The 23,494-nt window shown below is 42.5% G+C and overlaps 2 protein-coding genes across 6 annotated transcripts in view; one reads left to right on the top strand and one right to left on the bottom strand.

The window, feature by feature from the left end:
* homer3b (homer scaffold protein 3b) overlaps nt 1–15,797 on the top strand; it is a 44,101-nt gene extending 28,304 nt beyond the window's left edge. For all 4 annotated transcript variants that reach the window (XM_039002218.1, XM_039002217.1, XM_039002215.1 and 1 more), the window contains 5 exons: nt 848–984; nt 2,443–2,599; nt 11,203–11,316; nt 13,526–13,606; nt 13,979–15,797. In XM_039002218.1, coding sequence (XP_038858146.1) covers nt 848–984; nt 2,443–2,599; nt 11,203–11,316; nt 13,526–13,606; nt 13,979–14,164 — 675 coding nt within the window. In that variant the 3' untranslated portion in view covers nt 14,165–15,797. The remainder of the gene's footprint in view (nt 1–847; nt 985–2,442; nt 2,600–11,202; nt 11,317–13,525; nt 13,607–13,978) is intronic.
* A 3,465-nt stretch (nt 15,798–19,262) lies between these two features.
* On the bottom strand, nt 19,263–21,943 carry LOC120054679 (ubiquitin-60S ribosomal protein L40-like). 2 transcript variants are annotated; one of them, XM_039002212.1, is made up of 5 exons: nt 21,849–21,943; nt 20,643–20,754; nt 20,414–20,500; nt 19,842–19,944; nt 19,263–19,428 (listed from the first exon to the last, which is right to left on the bottom strand). In XM_039002212.1, exons 1-5 carry the CDS (start codon nt 21,879–21,881, stop codon nt 19,335–19,337), a joined length of 429 nt encoding a protein of 142 aa, XP_038858140.1. In that variant the 5' UTR covers nt 21,882–21,943; the 3' UTR covers nt 19,263–19,334. The 2 variants fall into 2 exon arrangements, with proteins under 2 accessions (XP_038858140.1, XP_038858142.1); XM_039002214.1 differs by lacking the exon at nt 21,849–21,943 and adding an exon at nt 21,216–21,346.
* Nucleotides 21,944–23,494: the final 1,551 nt, after the last annotated feature.

The following is a 23,494-nucleotide window of genomic DNA, read 5'->3' as shown; positions in this document are numbered from 1 at the left end:
CATTTGTATGTCTCTGTGTCAAGTATGAAGGAAGTTAGAGGTAGTTTCGCGAGCCAATGCAAACTAGCATTAGCGCAATGACGAAGTCTATGGGTATCTGCTACCATGCTAACACATATACCCATAGACTTCCAGTCATTGCACTAATGTTAGTTAGCAATTGCGCTAGATAGTAACTTCCTTCAAACTGCACACAGACATAAAAATGGTATCCACGAGTTCATCTGACTAGGGAAGTTGATAAAAGGCCTCATTACCGAAATCCCGAAGTATCCCTTTAATTCCCGTAACAAGCACACCAAATTCAGATACAGACAGAGATATCAGAGAGAGATCCCTATGTGTGGTCTGTTAGTTCAGAAAGACACATGAGATGGACACATCACTTATTCATCCACGATTTCTAACCAAGAGCTAACATTTGTATTAAAAACGTATTGAAGTGAGCCCTGGTTTGTCTAAACCAATCCTTAGGCCGTCATAGAGTTAACAGGCCTATGTCAGATTTGGCCAACTCATCTCCTGGAGAGCCACTGGGGTATGCTGGCTTTTGGAACACCTTATGCTGTAACACACCTAATTTAAGCATATCAAAGTCTTACTGAGCAGCTAATTAGTAGAATCAGGTGTGTTAGAGCAGGGCTTGAGCAAAAACCTGCATACCCAGTAGCTCTGCAGGAGACTGGTTGGCCACCCCTTCCCTTCATAATGTAGAGTAGTTGTGGTCAGCTTCATTGAGCTCCGACAGCGATGGAAGAGTTGGACATACAGTAGCATTGGGGGTGTCCGGGTAACTCATTTCCATGATATCCGTCCTGTCACTAATCATGTCCCTGTGGTCCCCCAGGACTTATCAGAGGACCGCCACTCGCCGCCGCTGCTGACTGTCAACGGACCCGAGGACAAGCTGTTCCGCAGCAAGAGCGCCGACATGGAGCAGCTGACGTCGGAGAAGGAGCGCATTAAGAAGATGCTGTCTGAAGGGTAATGTTATGGAACAGCCCCCCCCCCCCCCCCCCCCCCGCACACTGCAGTTCGCAAAACACACACCTTGTAGTTACACAATGAGATCCAAAAAAGTCGACTTCCATTGTGCCACCATGGTCATTGTTTACAGTGGCTAGGTCTCCCTTGGGAAAGCGGTATTCTGACCTCAGTGTGACTTCCTGGTTAAATGAAGGTTAAATTAAAATACTGTAGACCATGTATAAAATGTAAAGCATACAGTGCACACTATTTTTCTCCAAATGGTAATAATGTGCCACCCCATTGGTGTGAAGTCACACCAATGTCTTCAAATAACCTTTCAAATTAGCTCGCACCAGATTGTGACATTTTATTTTAATTGTGGTAGCATAGTGTGACATTTTAAATGTAAAATGTAAATGTAGCCTATTGTCTCCCACTATCTGGTGTTGTCATGCAACTGTTGGGTTACCTAGTGAGTCACTGAGCAGCTATCACGTGTCGCCAGGCATAGTGTGTGTTCCCCGTCATCTGATTTCTGGGGCAGAGTTTGCGCTAACGTGCCAAATGATGATAAAGGTTCAGTGGGCTTGTGGTGCGAAAGCATAAATGTGATCACAATGGCAGAGGTGAAGCCTTTTTAGAACATGGGATATATGGTGCCTAAGTGAATGGAACGCCACACGGACGCTGAGCTCACTTAATAGGATGATGTGACCCGGAGACTGTCGCACACGATTTAACTCACCACTACGTTAGGGAGGAGCGTGCTTGGCGAGAGGAAAGCAGACCAGTGCTTAAAGCAAACCATTAGATAATAACTCCTATATAGAGTGTATGGGACGTGTTTTAGCTGTGGAAATGTACTAGCATAATCAAGCCATGGCTCTAGGCGGTATGGTTTCTCCTATTGTGGAGGTTGTTGTGAGTGGGAGGTTGAGCCCAATGACAGGTGGCCACTGACCTGTATGAGGCTGAGTCATGTGTAGTTAAAACATGGTCATTAATGAGGCTCTACAACAGAGCCATTCAGACACCAGTCTGCCTTCCATCCCACCCATGCACACAAAATACAATTTTCAAATGTTCTCTGACAACCCCTCCTTGTTCTTTTCTTGCATGTAACGAGGGTTGTATGTTTTTTTTAGTGCCTGTTGCTATGGTGAGTTGGTTGGTAGTTGGCAGACAGTTAGAAACGGCATGGAGGCTGTTTTTTGCCTGAGGCCTCAGTACTTTAGAAGATGCTGGTCTTAGAAGACTGGTGTAATTTTCCCATCTCCCTCAAATTATTTGAAAGCTCTTGTTCATTCAATATAATGACTCTAATGGTCCCACATTCTGGCATGACAGGGATTCTAAAAACCCCTTAATAGCTGTACTGTATATCACTCAGTGAGCAGTACTTTGCACCTGACTATGACCTCTGGTTAGTCTAATCATGGTGCACTTATCTTCTGATTTGGTTTTTCCCTCCAGGTCCATATGTGAGATTAACCTGGAGGCAGAGCTGTTCACCCTGCAGGATAGCAACGCTAAGCTAGTGGCGGCGCTTCACGAGGCTAACACTGGCGTGGAGGAGTGGAAGAAACAGCTGGCTGAGTATCAGGAGGAGACTGGCAGGCTCCGAGATCAGGTAAGAGCTATGGTGACAGACCACTGCTATTCCAGTTGCTTGCATCCCACTTAACTGGTCTGGATCCATAATGGCAGATTATTAGGTTTAAACAGGGGGTAACCCTTAGACTTTGCCACTTTGGTGGTCAAAGTGGGATCGTGCCCATGAGAGAGACCATTCTCAAAGCAACAGCATATGAAGATCTACTGAAGATCAGTGGTCACATGGTAGTTACACCTGGGTTATGTCAAAGGACCGTGCTGACATTTGGTAAATGCTGCACATTCAGTGCTGCAGGTACCACCGGTTTGATAACATTTTTTATGTATCACTGTTGACGTGCCTCGATAATCAGAGGGAGAAATGTGTTTTGCTTAACTTGAACTTAATTGGAAAAAGAGATGTGTCCTTGGTCAAGCTTAATGAGGTTCTTTCATGTGACAGATTAAAGTACCACCGGAACATCTTCTGGAAGAAATTGGCTGTCAACAGTCCTATTTTAGCTTCAGGCACTGAGGGGAACAACATCCATCTCAGTCCGAAAACAAGCTAAGGTTATCCACTTCTGCAACAAAGTCAACCAGGTGGTTGGAAGTAGACCATGTCTCCAGGGCTTGGCGGAGCGGTAAAGCAGTTTGAGGACAGGACACCCTATTTCCCCCTGCCCTAGTTAGGGAGGAAGTGACAAATCACCCAGAGGGAGAGCAGGCAAGACATTGGCTAGGATTTTCTACCAAGCCACCATTCAAAGTAAGCCCTTTCCTCTCCAGGCTCTCCAAGCGGTAGACACGCTTTACTGAAGGGGTCGGTTTATTTTCGGGGGTATCTCTGACACTGCAGAGATGCTCTGGTTCCCAGCCTACTCTCTCATGTCTTGCCTTGCACTTCTGTAGACAGTAGCTGAGATGCGGTAGGAGCGAAGCGAGGAAGTCCTTTTTAAATACAAACTATACCAAGGGATAGTAGAGTGCACACTGTTTTAAAATCCCATTTGTTGGTTTTCTCAAAATGCTAACATTGTTCATACAAGCTATTTTCAGCTAATTTCACCATAATGTATTCGACTTGGGCTCCTATTCATTTTCCTGCAAGGCAATTTGATAACTGTTTTAGAGATGAAATGAGAATTTCAGAAAGGACTATTTTCATGTACTTGTATGTTGAGGTTAGATTGGCTTCAGGTCTCATCAGTAATACTGTTGTCCATGTTGTCAGCGGTGGTGTGAAAGGGCTGTTGTGAGCAAGCAGTACCATCATTCCCCCGGGGACTTGCTGTCACATGGATTTGACAGGATGGGGTTGGGTCCTATCGGAATGCTAGATACCCTTAGAGCAGCTTTCTCAAGCGCCGCTGGATGGCATGACATGGAATCTTAAAGGGCCACTTTGAAATTCACTCTGAAGATGTGGAGGAGATATAAAGGGAGAGATGGTAATTGCGAAGGCTCAGCACAAACCCATGCAAACTTCAGTTTTCAATAAACAAGTCTGTTTTGTTATACAATTCTCACCATGTTCCTGTCTGGTGTTAAAGTGAAGATAATTGGCGAAAAGTAAAAAAAAGTTTTGATTTCAAGGGATAAATAGTTTCTCTCTTTTAATCACTGTCACTCCCCACATGAGCATATGTGGAATTCAAAACTATGAGTCACAATTTATTTGTAAAAGTAGGTCAAATAAATCTGACTAAATCCCTCCGGCAATTAATAAAAGGAAAGGGGATACCTAGTCAGTTGTATAACTGAAATGTCTTCCGCATTTAACCCAACCCCTCTGAATCAGAGAGGTGGGGGGGCTGCCATAATCGACATCCACGTCTTCCGCGCCCGGGGAACAGTGGGTTAACTGCCTTGCTCAGTGGCAGAATGACAGATTTTTACCTTGTCAGCTTGGGGATTCAATCCAGCAACCTTTCGGTTACTGGCCCCAATGCTCTAACCACTAGGCTACCTGGTCTCCATGGTATTCTGCGTTATTGTGGTTCTTTAACACTTCATAGCTGACCGCCGAGATGAGATGATATTTAACCATCCACTGTCATTGCATTATGTTCCCCAGCAAGACAACCAAGAAGGGTCACTGACAACAACCAATTCATTTATTGTTTTATATATTTTCCTTTATTATTTCCCACAAACCCTACCACCCCTCCCCTAATTGGAGTTAACTAATAAACAATAACACTTAGGCTTCTACTTCCAGATTATACATACTATATATATTTTACAGACACAATCTATTTTACAATAGTTATATTTTGTTTGTTTTTAGTTCTGCGCTTCTTAACACCCAACCGCTTAAACCGGAAGCCAGCCGCACAAATGTGTTGGCGGAAACACCATTAAACTGACAACTGAGGTCAGCCTGCAGGCGCCTGGCCCGCCACAAGGAGTCGCTAGAGCGCAATGAGCCAAGTAAAATCCCCCGGCCAAACCCTCCCCTAACCCGGATGACAACTGTGCGCCGCCCTATGGGACTCCCGATCACGGCCGGTTGGGATACAGCCCGGAATCGAACCCGGGTCTGTAGTGACACCTCTAGCACTGCAATGCAGCGCTTTAGACCGCTGCGCCACTCGAGAGGCGAGCTGCCACTACTGGCCAGCCCAGGTGAAACACCTTCACACAAACAAGATGACAAACTAGCACAGGTGTAAAACATATAGTCTAACGAGGTGATGCCAATCTGTGCGCCCCGCGTGCTAATGTCCAACCTCAAAATATACTGTACATGGAAAAACCAAAGCCTTGGCCTAAGCAAGTGTCTTGAGATGTTGCTTCAATATATCCACATAATTTCCCCTCCTCATGATGCCATCTATTTTGTGAAGTGCACCAGTCCCTCCTGCAGCAAAGCACCCCCACAACATGATGCTGCCACCCCCGTGCTTCACGGTTGGGATGGTGGTCTAAGGCTTGCAAGCCTCTCCCTTTTTCCTCCAAACATAAGATGTTCATTATGGCCAAACAATTCTATTTTTCTTTCATCAGACCAGAGGACATTTCTCCAAAAAGTACAATCTTTGTCCGCATGTGCAGTTGCAAACCGTAGTCTGGCTTTTTTATGGCGGTTTTGGAGCAGTGGCTACTTCCTTGCTGAGCAGCCTTTCAGGTTATGTCGATATAGGACTTGTTTTACTGTGGATATAGATACTTTTGTACCTGTTTCCTCCAGCATCCTCACTCCTTTGCTGTTGTTCTGGGATTGATTTGCACTTTTTGCACCAAAGTACGTTCATCTCTAGGAGACCGAACGCGTCTCCTTCCTGAGCAGTATGACAACTGCGTGGTCCCATGGTGTTTATACTTACGTACTATTGTTTGTACAGATGAACGTGGTACCTTCAGGCGTTTGGAAATTGCTCCCAAGGATGAACCAGACTTGTGGAGGTCTACAATTCTTTTTCTGAGGTCTTGGCTGATTTATTTTTTATTTTCCCAAGATGTCAAGCAAAGAGGCCCCAAGTTTGAAGGTAGGCCTTGAAATACATCGAGGTACACCTCCAATTGACTCAAATGATGTCAATTAGCCTATCAGAAGTTTAGCCTAGTGGTTTGTCCTAAGTGACTTGCCAAAACTATAGTTTGTTAACAAGAAATTTGTGGAGCGGTTGAAAAACAAGTTTTAATGACTCCAACCTAAGTGTATGTAAACTTCCTACTTCAACTGTATATATATATATATATAAAGATAGATATTACTTTTACAATCTTTTTTAAATATATTTTCTTTTTCTTTCTGTAGTTGCCTGAAACTCTCACGTTTTAAGAAACAGGGAAGGACAAGACGTACGTTTCTATAACTCTCATCTCCTTGAAAGGAGCACAACCAAAACAAAACTCATCTCCAATATGGAAAAACGTGCAGTCATAATAAATTGACTGCCCACCCTTGAAAGACAATCAGCAACCAAGTTGTCCTTACCACGGACATGTCTGATTTCAAAGGGAAATTCCTGTAATATCTGTTGTAACTTTTCTCTCGTGATTTTCCTCAGTGGAATGGCTTCAAGGAAACAAATAGCAGTGCACATGATGGTCAAGAGAAACTGATTATCACTCTTTGCTTTGGGCAAAGGACCAACACAAATAGGCTGGAAACACTCAGTTTGTTATTTTAAGTAAAACATAACCAATCTTTGTTAAACATAAATACCAATCTTGTTTTTGCATGGGTTTCGTGACGAGGTTAGCTTTAAACAGCTAGGACCGCTATTTCTTGTTCCGGGATTCCTGCTTAAATGACAGGTTAAAGTCTACTTGAAAGAGCCGCTAAGCTGCTAACGTTAGCCATTAAGCTAACGAAGTTAGTCCCAGAGTTTTCCAATGGAGCCCCTCTTTGTCTGGAGAAGTAAATGAACGGTTCCAGCGCTGTAGGAGCTGTATCTACTATGCTTTGTTTCGGGACAATCTGGATGACTCAGTTCCAATGCGGCAATTGTTTGCTTGCTAAAGATTATTGGCTTGAGGTGGCTTCCTTGATCACGCAGGTCGCCAGTCTATGTAAGAAACTGGGGAAAACGCAGTGTGGAATGTTTACCTTTTCTACGCCTGTGGCTGGGTGGCAATCGCGCATATTGGATGCATCTCCGTCTTGTCGTTATCCTACTGGCGGAGTCGAAGGAGCACAGCGGAGTCAAAGGAGCACAGCAAGAGGAGCATCGGAAACAATGATTGTCGCATGTCACGAGCCGTGGAAGCCCAAGACAGCGGCCTCCCGCAAAGCAGTCTTCACTCCCAACGAGAGGCCCGGAGCGGATACAAACAACGAATAGTTTCGCTGCCCTGGAGCCTGATTTTCCTGCACCTTCGTTGCTGGGGATACCAATGTTTCTGCGGCCGCTGTGCCTACTCCTACTCCTTCCCCTACGATTTCAAAGTTGACGTCGGCAACCTTCCGTCCCTGCTCTGGATCGAGCGGGGCTTTTCCATCTGTCGGAGATCTGCGCCACCCTGTGAAGAGTAGGAGTTGGTGGATTTCATCGTCCTTCTCGCCAGCCATGATTTTGGGCAGCTCCATGATAAGAAATGTGACTGTTTTTGCACCAGGAACAATATCCTATCCCGGAGCTCGAGTAAATTACATTACTAAGCTGCTCCCGAATGTACTACGCCAGGACATGGATATCGACTCAATCGTAGTCCATGTGGTTTTTAATGACATTATGAAGGGCAGCTCTGAACAGTTGAAACTGGATTTCAAAGAGCTTGATAATGTATGTGATATCAACAGATAGATATACAGTGGGGAGAACAAGTATTTGATACACTGCCGATTTTGCAGGTTTTCCTACTTACAAAGCATGTAGAGGTCTGTAATTTTTATCACAGGTACACTTCAACTGTGAGAGACGGAATCTAAAACAAAAATCCAGAAAATCACATTGTATGATTTTTAAGTAATTAATTTGCATTTTATTGCATGACATAAGTATTTGATCACCTACCAACCAGTAAGAATTCCGGCTCTCACAGACCTGTTAGTTTTCATGAGCCAACCTCAGTATCTCTTGTCCAAGTGCAACTGGAAGGACAATTTGAGTTGCACTGGGCCATTTGTCCTGCCCAGAAGTGGCGCGAGAATGCCATTTCCTCATTAGAACACCATCTCTGTCAAAGTAACCCACACAAACTTCATCAAACTCCTCTGGATGTATCTCAGCAAAAAGAGGGGAGAGTGAAACATCTTTACTCTGTCTGTTAAGCAATCAGCTGCTTCCTAGACATCGAAGTGTAGGAACCATCTCTTCCTTCAGCGGTCCTATAAACATGCTCACCTCTGGGGTTTTCAAAGGAGAGGTTAACTCAGGAGGTTTGCCTAAATCAGGATCAGGATAAACGTGATGATACTGCGAGACGCTGGGGCAGCCCAGTCCTTCATTTTGGAGCGTGTTTTGCCTTTGTTTGACTCTACATTTCCCAAAAATGAATGAGACCTCCTTCACCGGTAGGCTAAGCCTCACTCCAATGACAACGGAACCAGAAATAAGGTCAGACTCGAGTTCAACATTATACAGAGGAACTTCGATGCAACCCATCTCCACGCCTTGTACTAACACACTGTAATCAGTTGTTGAAGTGTCAAAGGCAAACTACTCTCCCAAATGAAGTACTGGGCTGCCACAGTGTCTCGCAGTATTTTCACTGGGTGCTTAACAGCATCGCCACTCTGCAGAGACACAAACCCGTCTGAAACAAAGGGTTCATACACATCTGATCCAACTCTTGTTTAGGAGATACCAGAGACTTAATCGGCTGGAGTGCTCCCACAAGAGAACTGCTTTTTCTCTCATTTTTCTGTTTCAACTTCGGACACTGAGAGACAATGTGTCCTTTCTCACGGCCTTTATGATAACTGCTTTTTCATATCTGCCGATCTTTATCTTTGGGCACTGTAGAAATTTAATGAAACCTTGCAGTAGGAGGTGACTTCTAGATTGCTTTTTGCTTAGAGATAACTACTGGGTGCTTTGTTAATGAAGGTAGTTTTATGTGTCAACACAAACACATCTGCAAAAACTGCAGCTTTCTCGAGTGAGATCCTTATGCTCATAAATGTAGGTAACAACCCTTTCGTGAAGGCAATTCTTAAACTGCTCTAAGTATGAGTCTTTAAATCCTCAAGTCCTTGACCTCTTGAGAACCACACCACCGATCAAAAAGACATGCTTGTTCCCTTGCGAACTCAACATGCCTTTGTTATTCTGTCTTTTGTAATTTACAGAACTGTTGTCTGTATGCCTCTGGGACCAACTCATAAACCCGAAGGACAGCAGCTTTAACAGTGTAATAATCTGAACTCTGATCAAGAGATAAAGCAGTGTACTCTTTCTAGGCTTTTCCCACAAGAACACTTTGGAGGGGAAGTGACCAAATATCTATGTACATAGGGCAACAGCCTCTAAGTTGCAGGGTTGAGTAGCCGGGTGGTAGCCGGCTAGTGATGGCTATTTAACTGTCTGATGGCTTTGAGATAGATGTTTTTAAGTCTCTTGGTCCCAGCTTTGCTGCACCTGTACTGACCTTGCCTTCTGGATGATAGCGGGGTGAACAGGCCATGGCTCGCGGGGTTGATGTCCTTGATGATCTTTTTGGCCTTCCTGTGACATCTGGTGCTGTATGTGTTGGGGAGGGCAGGCAGTGTGCCCCCGGTGATGTGTTGGGCCACTACCCTCTGGAGAGCCCTGCGGTTGTGGGCGGTGCAGTTGCCATACCAGGCGGTGATACAGCCCGACAGGATGCTCTCAATTGTGCATCTGTAAAAGTTTGTGAGGGTCTTAGGTGCCAAGACTAATTTCTTCAGCCTGCTGAGGTTGCCTTTTTCACCACACTGTGTGTGTGGGTGGACCATTTCAGATTGTCAGTGATGTGGACAAGCAGGCTGTTCCGTCCAAGACCAAACTCTGTTGAGGGTGCTGGATGGCCTGACTGGATCGAGTGTTTCCAGATCTATATATCTCTGTTGAATGGCATGTTCATGTTCTTGTTATCTGGCTGCATGTTCATGTTCTTGTTGTTTGGCTGCACACCCATCTTGTCTTTCCTTGTGCTCAAACTCTAATTTCTGTTGTTTTCATTTTGCCTTTAGTTCTACCTCTCACAGTTTTGCATGTCTATGGGGTGTACTCTACCACCCGTAGGACCCTATTCATCATCCTCCCTCCCAGGAAGAATTTTCTCCTCCCACCAAATCAATACACTGTAGACTAACCCTTTGACTACCACTCTCGAATCGGCATGTGCAACTTTGATGTCATAATGCTTTGCGATGACGAGCAGATTTGCCTTTTTACATTTATCTAGCATCTCCCATGTAGGGTTTTTCACAAATGCTTAAAGTCCATGTTTTATTTTATTTTATAAGCCTGTGTGTTTATGCAACTTTCAAAATGATTCCAACAGTCTCAGGGTGGATGTCAGTGACAGAAACTATGACAAAAGTGTATTTTGAACATTCAAATATCTGGGCACAGCAGAGCTTCTGAGTAGGTGATTAGAGCGACTACCATACACATGGGAAACAAGATCCCAGACAAGCCCCCATTTTGTTACATTCCCCAGCAAGAAAAAAATTGTCGCACTAACAAAGAGTCACTGACAACAACCAAAACAAAACAGGTGGGGGTTTTAGGAGGGGTACTGAAAGACACTCATGGGGGTGTTTACTGAAAGTTGACTAGCAACAACAACTGGGACCTAAAGACACCCACCATGAGCACCCACTAAATTTGCCCAAGAACAGGCAAATAAAATTAAAGACAGTCCGCAAACCAAAAAGTGGAGCAAAACAAAAACCGGTAAGATCAGATAAAGGATTGTTCTTTCAGAAATCAAATGAGGAGTGCCAACTAAAGGTGTTAACCCTCCACATCTCTCAAGACAACTGGAGCACTGGGCAAGCCACTCTTAAATATTACCAGCCCAGGTGAAACACCCTCCCACAAACAAGATGACAAACCAGCACAGTTGTAACACATACTGACTAACAAAGTGACGCGAATCTGTGCGCTCCACGTGCCAAAGTCCAAATATAAATGGAAAAAAACAAATCCTGTAATAGCATGTACACTACGATTTAAAAAGTCCTTACTTGTTATTCTCTCCGGTGTTGTGTGTTGGCAGGTGGCAGAGCTGGAGGCTCAGAGCGGGCGGCCTGATCCCAGTGAATCTGAGACGAGGGATGAGCTGACCCAGACGTTAGAGGAGTTGGAAGCCTTGCTCAAAGCTAAAGACGAGGTGAGACCCGGGGCTCAGACACACTTTCCAGGCAGCCAGGTACTGCTAGCCTCAAGATGCCAGTCTTCTAGGCTGTCTAGATAGCACCGTTGAAAGAAACTGGTGAGGTACAAGCTGAGGTTTTCACTTGAGAATCTCAAGAAACCGATTTTTCGAGCACTTCCTGTGCTTTGCATACTCTGAATTCCACCTCTTGTTCAAAGGAAATTGCTTTACGTACAGTACCAGTCAAATGTTTGGACACACCTACTCATTCAAGGGTTTTTCTTTATTTTTTTACTATTTTCTACATTGTAGAATAATAGTGAAGACATCATAACTATGAAATAACACATGGAATCATGTAGTAACCAAAAGTGTTAAACAAATCAAAATATCTTATATTTGAGGTTCTTCAAAGTAGCCACCCTTTGCCTTGATGACAGCTTTGCACACTCTTGGCATTCTCTCAACCAGCTTCATGAGGTAGTCACCTGGAATGCATTTCAATTAACAGGTGTGCCTTGTTAAAAGTTAATTTGTGGAATTGAGACAATCAGTTGTGTTGTGACAAGGTAGGGGTGGTATACAGAAGATAGCCCTATTTGGTAAAAGACCAAGTCCATATTATCGCAAGAACAGCTCAAATAAGCAAAGAGAAATGACAGTCCATCATTACTTTAATACATGAAGGTCAGTCAATCTGGAAAATGTAAAGAACTTTGAAAGTTTCTTCAAGTGCAGTCGCAAAAACCATCAAGAGCTATGATGAAACTGGCTCTCATGAGGACCGCCACAGGCATGGAAGACCCAGAGTTACCTCTGCTGCAGAAGATAAGTTAGAGTTAACTGCAACTCAGATTGCAGCCCAAATAAATGCTTCACAAAGTTCAAGTAACAGACACATCTCAACATCAACTGTTTAGAGGAGACTGCGTGAATCAGGCCTTCATGGTCAAATTGCTGCAAAGAAACCACTACTAAAGGACACCAATAAAAATAAACTAAGAAGAAGAAGATACTTGCTTGGGCCAAGAAACACGAGCAATAGACATTAGATGGGTGGAAATCTGTCCTTTGGTCTGAAGTCCAAATTTGAAATGTTTGGTTCCAACCTCCTTGTCCTTGTGAGACGCAGAGTAGGTGAACAGATGATATCCCTATGTGTGGTTCCGACCGTGAAGCATGGAGGAGGTGTGATGGTGCTTTGCTGGTGACACTGTCTGTGATTTTATTTAGAATTCAAGGCACACTTAACCAGCATGGCTACCACAGCATTCTGCAGCGATACGCCATCCCATCTGGTTTGGGCTTAGTGGGACTATCATTTGTTTTTCAACAGGATGAATGACCCAACACACCTCCAGGCTGTGTAAGGGCTATTTGATAGAGAAGGAGAGTGATGGATTGCTGCATCAGATGACCTGGCCTCCACAATCCCCTGACCACAACCCAAATTAGATGGTTTGGGATGAGTTGGACCGCAGAGTGAAGGAAAAGCAGCCAACAAGTGTTAAGCATATGTGGGAACTCCAAGAGTGTTGGAAAAGCATTCCAGGTGAAGCTGGTTGAGAGAATGCCAAGAGTGTGCAAAGCTTTCATCGAGGCAAAGGGTGGCTACTTTGAAGAATCTAAAATATATATTTTGATTTAACACTTTTTTGAATACTACATGATTCCATATGTGTTATTTCATAGTGTTGATGTCTTCACTATAGAAAATAGTAAAAATAAAGAAACCCTTGAATGAGTAGGTGTGGCCAAACTTTTGACTGGTATTGCATATCTACAGGTAACTGCCGAAATAAAGGAAACATCAACATGAAGTGTCTTAATAGGGCATTGGGCCACTTTATTAATAGTCCTTGGTATAGATTATATGAGTGTCTGGAACTATTGGAGGGATGTGACACCATTCTTTTACAAGAAATTCCATAATTTGGTATTTTGTTGATGGTGGTGGAAAACTGTCTCAGGCGTCGCTCCAAACTCTCCCATAAGTGTTAAATTGGGTTGAGATCTGGTGACTGAGACTGCCATGTCATATGGTTTACATTGGTTTTATGAGCATAAAACCATTCGTGCCCTGTCGATGGGGGGCATTGTAGTCCTGTGGTAGCCAAAATAATGGTCAACTGGGCCTACCCAGCATTTTTATACATGACGGGATGTTAATTGCTTGGGAATTGCTCAGGAACCACACGCTTTCAATATACTTTGTCTTTTTTAGGAAATCCACAATCTACAGAGCAAGAATTCAGATATTCGTGATTTAGAGAAAGAGAGGGAAGAGGCGGTTCAGAGACTTCAGGTGAGTTTTAGGAATTGGGGCAGAACATGCATTTTTGGCTTTTCCAAACTATACTGAAGACGAGTGATTCTCAGCCAGGGGGTCGGGCACCGCTTGGGGGTCTCTGAGAGTTTTCAAAGGGTCTGAAAAAATGCAGGGGGAATATCTAAAGATATGACAGTGGGAGAATCTCAATTACATACTCCTCCTCGCATCCTCTCTACTGGCCTCCTCCTCAAAATCCATTGGAGATGGTCAGAGTGGAGGGACCTCTGGCATTCTCATTCAATGAGTTTTGATAAGGAGACGAGTAGAAAGTATGCGAGGAGTATGCAATTGAGATCAGATCAATTCATGTTAAAGAAGTCCTCTGTCACCTTGTGGACCTTCTAGGATCTGGAGACACGGAATGCAGAACTTGAGCAACGGGTGGAGAGAGCCGAGCAGACTCTGGCTTCCTCTCTGGAGGAGCGGGATAGGGCGGAGAGTGAGGTTCAGCGGGTCATCGACGTCCTGGATGTCAAGATCTACGACCTGAATGACCTGCGACAGAGCTTGGCCAAGCTCATCGACAAATAGCGCAACGCGATGACAGGATTGTAGAGGGCGATGAACAAGGACGGAAAGGAAGCTAGCTCTTTTGGAACAATGTTTGCTCAAGCACATTATTACAGCGGTTAAGAGTAGAACCGTGGATCCACCCGTTGCAGCGGTACATTGTTATTTTCAAGGTGATGGATAGGAGCAGTCTAATTTTTTTTCTTCGTCGCTGTGAGAATTGTTAAGTCGACGTTTACACCATTTATCTAAATGTTTTGTTGGGTTATGATTCAGTCAACCTGCTATTATAGAGGTTATCTTGAACTTTTAAAAGAAGTTTAAATGAATCTGGACTTGTACTTAAAAATGTAGTTGCCAAATTATTGTTTCCGTTTGTCAGTATTAACAATTAATAATAGATTTACTTCTGTTGTTTTATGTATTGTATTACATTAACAGTTTACATAATAATTATTTGGTAATCCTACAGAAATGTTGCTGCGGAGGGTTTATCACCAAGGGAGCTCATTAAGTTTTGTCATTGAGTACAGTGAAGAACCTTGCCAAGTAAAGTAATGTGAGTTATGCGCATTACCCAATGTGCAACCTTTTACAAATAGATTTAAAAGCACAAGTAGTGTTATTAGTAAAGATGTACTGTACTTGATTCAATGCAAAGCTAACCTGGTATCTTTACTTTCACTCATGCACACCATCGAGATTCTCTTCTGACCTAGGCATTGAGGCATTTTTTCTTGGTATTATATAGGTACAAATAAGGTTAAATCAGTGTTGAATTAGCAATACAGTTTTTTGACAAGTAATCTGTAGGTAATGTAATCTCACCTTGTTCATGTAGACAAACTGCAATTCTGTTGAACAATGACCACATTTACATGCATTTCGGATAGTAGCTCATATCCTGCTTAAGGTCTTATTCGGGATAAGCTGTTTACATGCACCTTTGACATCCCGCTCACAAGTATCCATGTGACTAAATAGAATATTCCTAATTTAAGTTCATATGGGTTAAATGGAATAGTAACTGAAATGTGGACACTGACTGTAGGCCTATAACCTCTCACACGTAGAATAATATAATATGAACTCCTGCAGAATAATGCATTTCTTACTGTAAAATGATACAACAAATGTTAATTTTGTCTCGGGAACAGGAGTGGAGAAATATCATTTTTTTTCTTTCAGCATCTCTTGAGAAAATGTGAATATGTGTGTAACATGTTATATTTGACACTGTTATGCAAGCAGAGAGTAGTTCAACCACACAAAATATGCACCTGAGACAAACTGAAGTCTCATCAGAAGTGTTTTCACAGCTTTTCATTTAACCTTAACCAGTCAAATTGATGACATTTTCCACAGGAACAATTTTCCCACTGATTTGGAGTTACTGTGTTTTCTCCCAGGTCCCAAAACGAAACAGACAACTTTACTGGTAACTAGATTACTAATGCATTCATCTGGTAAACATTACTTTATTTAGTCTTCTAGGGCATCAAGTTATGACAAAAGAGAAGCTGCATGTACAGTGCATTCGGAAAGTATTCAGACCCCTTGACTTTCTCCACATTTTGTTACATTATTCTCAAATTGATAAAATTATTCTACACAATACCCCATAATGACAAAGCAAAAACAATTTTTGGGGGGGGGGGGAATTTATTACAAATAAAAAATGGCTATCACATTGTACAGTATTCAGACCCTGTACTCAGTACTTTGCTGAAACACCTTTCGTATTGACTACAGCATCGAGTCTTCTTGGGTATGACGCTACAAGCGTGGCACACCTGTATTTGGGGAGTTTCTCCCATTCTACTCTGCAGATCCTCTCAAGCTCTGTCAGGTTGGATGGGGAGTGTCGCTGCACAGCTATTTTCAGGTTTCTCCAGTGATGTTAGATTGGTTTCAAGTCCGGGCCACTCAAGGACATTGAGACTTGTCCCGAAGCCACTCTTACGCTGTCTTGGCTGTGTGCTTAGGGTCGTTGTCCTGTTGGAAGGTGAACCTTCGCCTCAGTCTCAGGTCCTGAGCACTCTAGAGAAGGTTTTCATCAAGGCTCTCTCTGTACTTTGCTCTGTTCATCTTTCACTCTATCCTGACTAGTCTCCCAGTCCCAGTTCATCAAACCAGAGAATCTTGTTTCTCATGGTCTGAGTCCTTTAGCTACCTTTTGGAAAATTCCAAGTGGGCTGTCATGTGCCTTTTTACTGAGCAGTGGCTTCTGTCTGGCCACTCTACCATAAAGGTCTGATTGGTGGAGGGCTGCAGAAATGGTTGTCCTTCTGGAAGGCGCTCCCATCCCCAGAGAGTAGCTCTGTCAGTGACAATTGGGTTCTTGGTCACATCACTGATTTCTCTTTCTCCCCTGATTGCTCAGTTAGGCTGAGTGGCCAGCTCTAAGGGTCTTGGTGGTTCCAAACTTCTTCCATTTAAGAATGATGGAGGTTACGGTGTTCTTGGACTTTCAACGCTGCAGACATTTCTTAGTACCTTTCCCCAGGTGGACTCCAAGTTGTAGAAACATTTCAAGGATGATCAATGGAAACAGGATGCACCTGAGCTCAATTTAAGTTTCATAGCAAAGGGTCTGAATACTTATGTAAATAAGGTATTTTTGTATAAATTTGCAAAAAATATCTAAAAACATGTTTTTGCTTTGTCATTATGGGGTATTGTGTGTGTAGATTGAGGGGGGGGGGGAAATAATTGAATCCATTTTAGAATAAGACCGTAACGTAACAAAGGGGAAGGTCTGAATACTTTCCGAATGCACTGTATCGAACTATAGTTGACAAACAAATGGTCTTCCAAATGTTGGAAATTATAAGCAGAAACATATCTAAATTAGGGGTGAAAGTATCCTAAGCCAGTAGGCTATACAGTCCAGTAGCCTACAGAGGATCAGAAAAACAAATTATTATGGTGGATGGAACTGCGCATGTAGCCAACTTTTTGAAGTGATTTGTTTGAGAATCAGAGGAAAACATCACAACACCCATGATATGCGAAACTGAACCTGCGCAGAACTCGAAAAACAACAGTGGGCCTAAACGTGATAAGATGTTTACATGCCACAGTATCTTGTCTAAGATCAGCATATCCCAGGCTCCCGAGTGGTGCAGCATCTCTGTGCTAGAGGTGTCACTACAGACCCTGGTTCGATTCTAGGCGGTGTCACAACCGGCCGTGATTGGGAGTCCCACAATTGGCCCAGCGTCGTCTGGGTTAGGATTTGGCCGTCATTGTAAATAATAATTTGTTCTTAACGGACTTGCCTAGTTAAATAAACGGGTTTCTCAAAACCGGGATACAAGATTTTTTGGGTTATTGTAAACAGGATAAGTTTTATATATGTGTCAACTCAAAAACAGAATACTTGAGTATCCCGAAAATAACGGGATATTGGTATGCATGTAAACGTGGTCTCTGCTGTTCCTACCTAAAAGTGTGACTGTCATCCAAGAATTAATCAGGAAGTGCAACCTGCTCTGTGTACTTCTTGATGCCTATATTATTTTTTGGGGGGGGGACATGGTCATATCAACATGGTTGTTTTCCTAGCCTATCTACAACCTTAAGGAGAAGACTGTTGACAAAATGTGATCATCCAACTGGAGTAAGGATACAAAATGCAGTACCAAAGATGCACTTTTCTTACCCACATAACTGGATGAAGCACAATCTGTACTGACTGGACAATACATTTCTATAATGGAAAAGAATTGTCTTGGAATGCCTGTGGAATTATTCTGTAATTAAAATATAGTGTTCTCATACTCTTAATACACTTGACACAAGTAACTCATTGACGACCACTAATATTTAAAATACCTCAGCGACCTGCTTTGAACTCCAAGTCAGTGTTTAAGCACTTCCAAATACTATGATTATCCTTGTAATCACATTATTGGACAGGTGGTTTATATTTGTTGCATTTGCCTATCTTAACAAGGATACATTTTTCCAGTATTAAAACAGGGCCTTAATCACACTTGCCTGATTTGACTTTACTTTCTGCATAGGAGGAACCCATGTTTATAATAATGGAAGTTTCAATATATGAGGAACTAATTGTAGTGCAAGTATTTGTATACAATTCAACATTAAACTTAGCTAAAACATTTATTTTTCAATGCATTTGATGAATTGTAGTAGCCAGTTAACTACAGAGCTCTCTTTAAAATGTTGACTGACACTGAGGCACATCAGTCATTAAGATGTATGAATTTTCCTTCGCTTTGGGGTCTCAGTATTTCACTTGCCAGCACTTTCTTTTCAATTTTTTTTTAACACAAGCTCTACTTTACAATGCCATAAAATCCTGTGTACTGCACTTTCCTATTCACCTCTTTTACATGACTTTATCTTGTAAATTATTTGTTGGTTGTGTACAAGTGCATCAAGCACAAACATGTTGGCCTTATCAGAAATCTTGCTTGCATACTGTTCAGTAAAAACAAATATCAGCCTACTGAGAATGTGTCAACTAATGAGCGAATTGCGTTGATTCCCACCTTTAGTGCATTCCCTCATAATGAACGATCAGCTGTTGTCGAACAACAATTTTTTTCAAGTGTGCAACAAATACTGAACACAAACGCAACATGTAAAGTGTTGGTCCCAAAAATGCCACTAAAATGAGAACTTGTCACAACACAGATATCCCAAGTTGGAGTGTTCTGACTGCAATAATATCCAGAGCATTTAATGTTAATTTCTCTACCATAAGCCACCTCCGTTGTTTTAAAGAATTTGGCAGTACGTCCGATCTGCCTCAACCGCAGACCACGTGTAACCACGCCAGCCCCAGACCTCCACACCCAGCTTCTTCACCTGCGGGATTGTTTGAGACCAACCACCCGGACAGCTGATGAAACAGTGTTTGTAATAAACCCCTTGTGGAGAAAAACTAATTTTGATTGGCTGAGCCAGTCTCCCAAGTGTGTAGGCCTATTCCCAGTCGTGAAAACGATAAATTATGCCCTATTGAAATTGTTTATTTTTGTCTGTGTAGATTAAAAGCCAAAATTAGTGACATTTTAAACTGGCATTTAAATCACACTAAATTGTAAAAAATAATAATAATTCAAACACATGTATGTGAATTCAGACAGCCATTTAAAAAAAATGTTTATTTTACATAACAGTTCTGCATATGTCCCACAGAAAGCACCAAGCAAACAGTTTACTTCAGCTTCTTCTTGGGGCGCAGGTTGCTGGTGTGTCCACACTTCTTCTTGCGGCAGTTAACAGCACGAGGATGGAGGCGAGCGTAGCACCTGCAGCACAAAAAGGCTCAGAACTGTCCAAAGTCTGTAGTCCAGCGGTGTAAACCACTGCCAGCTAGCGCTCCAAATGGGTTAATTTGAACTAATACATTATACTGATTAGCTACCCAGTCTTTTCAGACTTATGAAATCTGAATGTGTGGGATATGGTTGACGTGAAACAGAATTAACAGGTCCATTGTCCAGTCATCCATTCAAGGGGACACTCACATCAAGGGGAATTAAGTTTTCCTTTAACAGAGCAACATTACTGCAGTTGCATTTCCATCACCTCAATCTCAAATGTGCATTTAGGTTTCTTAATGGTAAATTGACACTAAAAATAAAGGGTGAGTTTAAAGAAACGCTCCAACCTTAACTATTTTGTAAAAACAGTTGTCATTACCGGCATTAAGTTTACTTACTTGCGGCAGATCATTTTGTCGCAGTTGTACTTCTGGGCCAGCTGTCTCAGAGATGGCTCAATGATGCCTCCACGCAGACGCAGCACAAGATGCAGGGTGGACTCTGGAGGGGAACAAAAATAGTACTTTTGTACACTTCTTAGCCAGTAGTTCCGAAACTAGCATGCACAAGTCAAAAGTGGTCCCCAAAAATGTTGTACTACATCACATGTACTGATATGTGCACCACATTGTACGCCCTCTCCTTCTGCTGTGCATGCATCTTGCTAGCTGTCACTCAAATGGCAAGAGGCTGAAGCTCATTGGCTGAAAATAATTTAGGGGGCTGACCCAAGTGGGAGAAAATAGCACACAAAGCTTCCAGAAAAAACTTTGTAGCTATCTTAGGTAAAACAGTAATTCTGCTCATAGATAATGCATGTATGAACTACACATTGACACATCCAGCCTGAAGCAGGTTTTTAAAAAGTATAGCCCCAAAGTATGTCTTTAAAAGCACCTGTACCTTTTCACATAGGGCTAACTCATAACTTTGAGCAGCATTACATGCTCTCATTAACTCATTCTCTTACCTTTCTGGATGTTGTAGTCTGACAAGGTGCGACCATCTTCAAGCTGTTTTCCAGCGAAGATCAGACGCTGCTGGTCAGGAGGAATACCTGAGAATAGAAAGCACATTGATGACCCACTAATGAAATCACTCATGCACAGTGCTAGTATCAAAGTGTAAAATCCACCTCCCCTATGTAAATAAAACAGCCATACAGTATGACAAATGAGCTACAATTAAACTTAAAATACCTTCCTTATCCTGGATCTTGGCCTTGACATTTTCAATAGTATCGCTGGGCTCAACCTCAAGGGTGATGGTTTTCCCCGTCAACGTCTTCACAAAGATCTGCATCTTGGCAGGCTGTTGGGAGAGAAATTGGTGCGAGTTGGTGGCAAGTTAGCGGATTTATTTTAGAAGCTTGTTAACTAGCGGAGTCTGCTACTCCCTGGCACCAAGAATGGAAATCCACAAACAATGCTATGGAAGTCCACAACTCAGTCATTAACGAGTATTAATCTCTTTGGAGGACAATAGTGAACACGCTGGCTATACCATCGGCAATAAGAATGAGTATCCAACCACCTCGCTAACGTATTAGCTAGCCATCAACTGCGGTCCAGCCAGTGCTTCTAATAAGGCCTCTGCCACATGCTGGAGCTCGTATTTCAAAACTCATATTTACACATCTAACATGAGATAACCAAATGGCTACTGAGACACGTATATGGTAACGGGCAGACACTGGTGTATTTCTATAACATTATAAATGCGTATTCTAGTCAATTTCCCAAAAATGGTTATGGACAAAAATGTGAACCCACCCGGCTGCTTGCTGAGCCTCAACGAAAAGAGTCTGTACAAGGCGGAAGTTATATTACATCACATCCTCTTCTGCTTCGCACCAGCTTTTTTAATTTGCACAAATCTGTTTGATTAATCCTGACTCTACTAACAGCAAAATGTGGGGAAAGTTAGCTTCAGGATCATATAAAGTTGCAATATACTACCGGTATCACTAAATTGTATCCTCAAACGAACACAAACGACCAGTCGCTTGGAACAGGTGTTAGATAATTACATTTTACTGCCACCCTCTGGTGTGACTGAGTAAACTTCTCTGATGAGGTCATTTATATTACCATACCTGTCTCAAGTGTGCATTATTTAATCATTTATTTGACTATATAATGTACAGTATGTATGAATTTATCAGTGGTGGGAGAAATAGGGAAGACAGGTTCACGGTAATGGATGAAAATATGCCACATTAACTCCATTTAAGATGCTCTCACAGCAACTCTTAAGTTTCAAAACAACATCTTCCTAATTGCCATGCAAACAGCGTTGATACTGTACGTGAACGTGAGGCAAGGCAAATTTATATTGTAAGGTTATCCACAGAAATGCTATTATGAATAAAATACAAATTTTTTATGATATCCAATTGAACCCACCCGGCTGCTTGCCTTGTTACAGTCTTGTCCCATCACTGCAACTCCCCTATGGACTCAGGAGAGGCAAAAGTTAAGAGCCAAGCATCCGCTGAAACACAACCCTGCCAAGCCGCACTGCTTCTTGACACACTGCTTGCTTATCCCAGAAGCCAGCTGCACCAATGTGTCGGAGGAAACACCGTCCAGCTAGAGATCAAAGTCAGCTGAAGAGCCGACAAGGTAAAAATATGTCATTCTGCCCCTGAACAAGGCAGTTAACCCAGGCTGCCATTGAAAATAAGAATTTGTTCTTAACTGACTTGCCTAGTTAAATAAATGTGAAATCCATAGATTAGGGCCTAATGAATTTATTTCAATTGACTGATTTATAAACTGTAACTCAGTAAAGTTGTTGAAATTGTTGCATGTTGTATTTATATATTGCCAGCAGCATTCCACACTGCATCCCAATGCTAGCTTGCCTTTGAAGCTAAGCAGGTTTGGTCCTGGTTGGTCCCTGGATGGGAGACCAGATGCTGCTGGAAGTGGAGGGCCAGTAGGAGACAATATCCAAATGCCCCAAGTCAGTGATTGGGACATTGCCCTATGTAGGGCGCTGTCTTTCGGATGGGATGTTAAACAGGTGTCCTGACTCTCTGTGGTCACTAAAGATTCCATGGCACTTATCATAAGAGTAGGAGTATTAACCCCGGTGTTCTGGCTAAATTCCCAATCTGGCCCTCATACAATTAAATCATCCCCTCATTGCTGTAAATGAGATTATGTTCTCAGTCAACTTACCTGGTACAATTAGGGTTAAATAAATACATATTTTTGTTCAGTGTAAATGTACTTTAATACTCTGCATTTGCACACACTGTTTACAGATTTTCTATTGTGTTATTGACTGCACGTTTGTTTATCCCATGTGTAACTCTGTGTTGTAGTTTTTGTCACACTGCTTTGCTTTATCTTGGCCAGGTCGCAGTTGTAAATGAGAACTTGTTCTCAACTGGCCTACCTGGTTAAATAAAGGTGAAATAAAAAACACAGACTACATATCTGTTTGTTACACACTGGAGGGATTCATTCAAAACACTGCTCTGGTCAATGATGGAAACGCTGATGCTGTCAATTTCTTGGAAGACTAGCTGGTCTTCAACTATTGGGGTTTGAATTTCCCTCAAACGGATGGCATTATTGGCAATCACCATATTCACCAGGGCAGTCTCCTACTCGTCTGTGAGAAGTATCCGCCTACCTCCAATAGACAGCCGCCTATCAGTTCTGCAAAAATGAATTTGACCATTACTGACCTATGGTCATCCATTACCGTAGTAAAAACTACACTGAGAACAAAAGTGGAGATTTAGACTATATGCACTACAACATTACATGTATCACAGTAACAAGGCAAAATACCTATTTTCCCTTCTGAAAGTACGGACAATGGATGCAACCGTGTAACGGCTTAGGTTGAAAATAAGAATTTGTTCTTAACATAAAGGTGTAAAAAAAAAATTGGGTTGCACAAGCTGTCCAGCTTCTCGCATAGTCCTCCCATGTAGGAGCACATGATGAACTAGGGTGGCACGGATTTCAACCGAGATTACTTGTCGTCGTCCTCTTCCTCTCTGTTGTCTTGCAACTTTGGCATTGTTAGGATC

This window comes from Salvelinus namaycush, chromosome 10 (genome assembly GCF_016432855.1).
Source record: "Salvelinus namaycush isolate Seneca chromosome 10, SaNama_1.0, whole genome shotgun sequence".
Classification (NCBI taxonomy): Eukaryota; Metazoa; Chordata; class Actinopteri; order Salmoniformes; family Salmonidae; genus Salvelinus; species Salvelinus namaycush.
The sequence above is the reverse complement of the archived record's forward strand: the minus strand, read 5'-3'. Positions and strand labels throughout refer to the sequence as shown.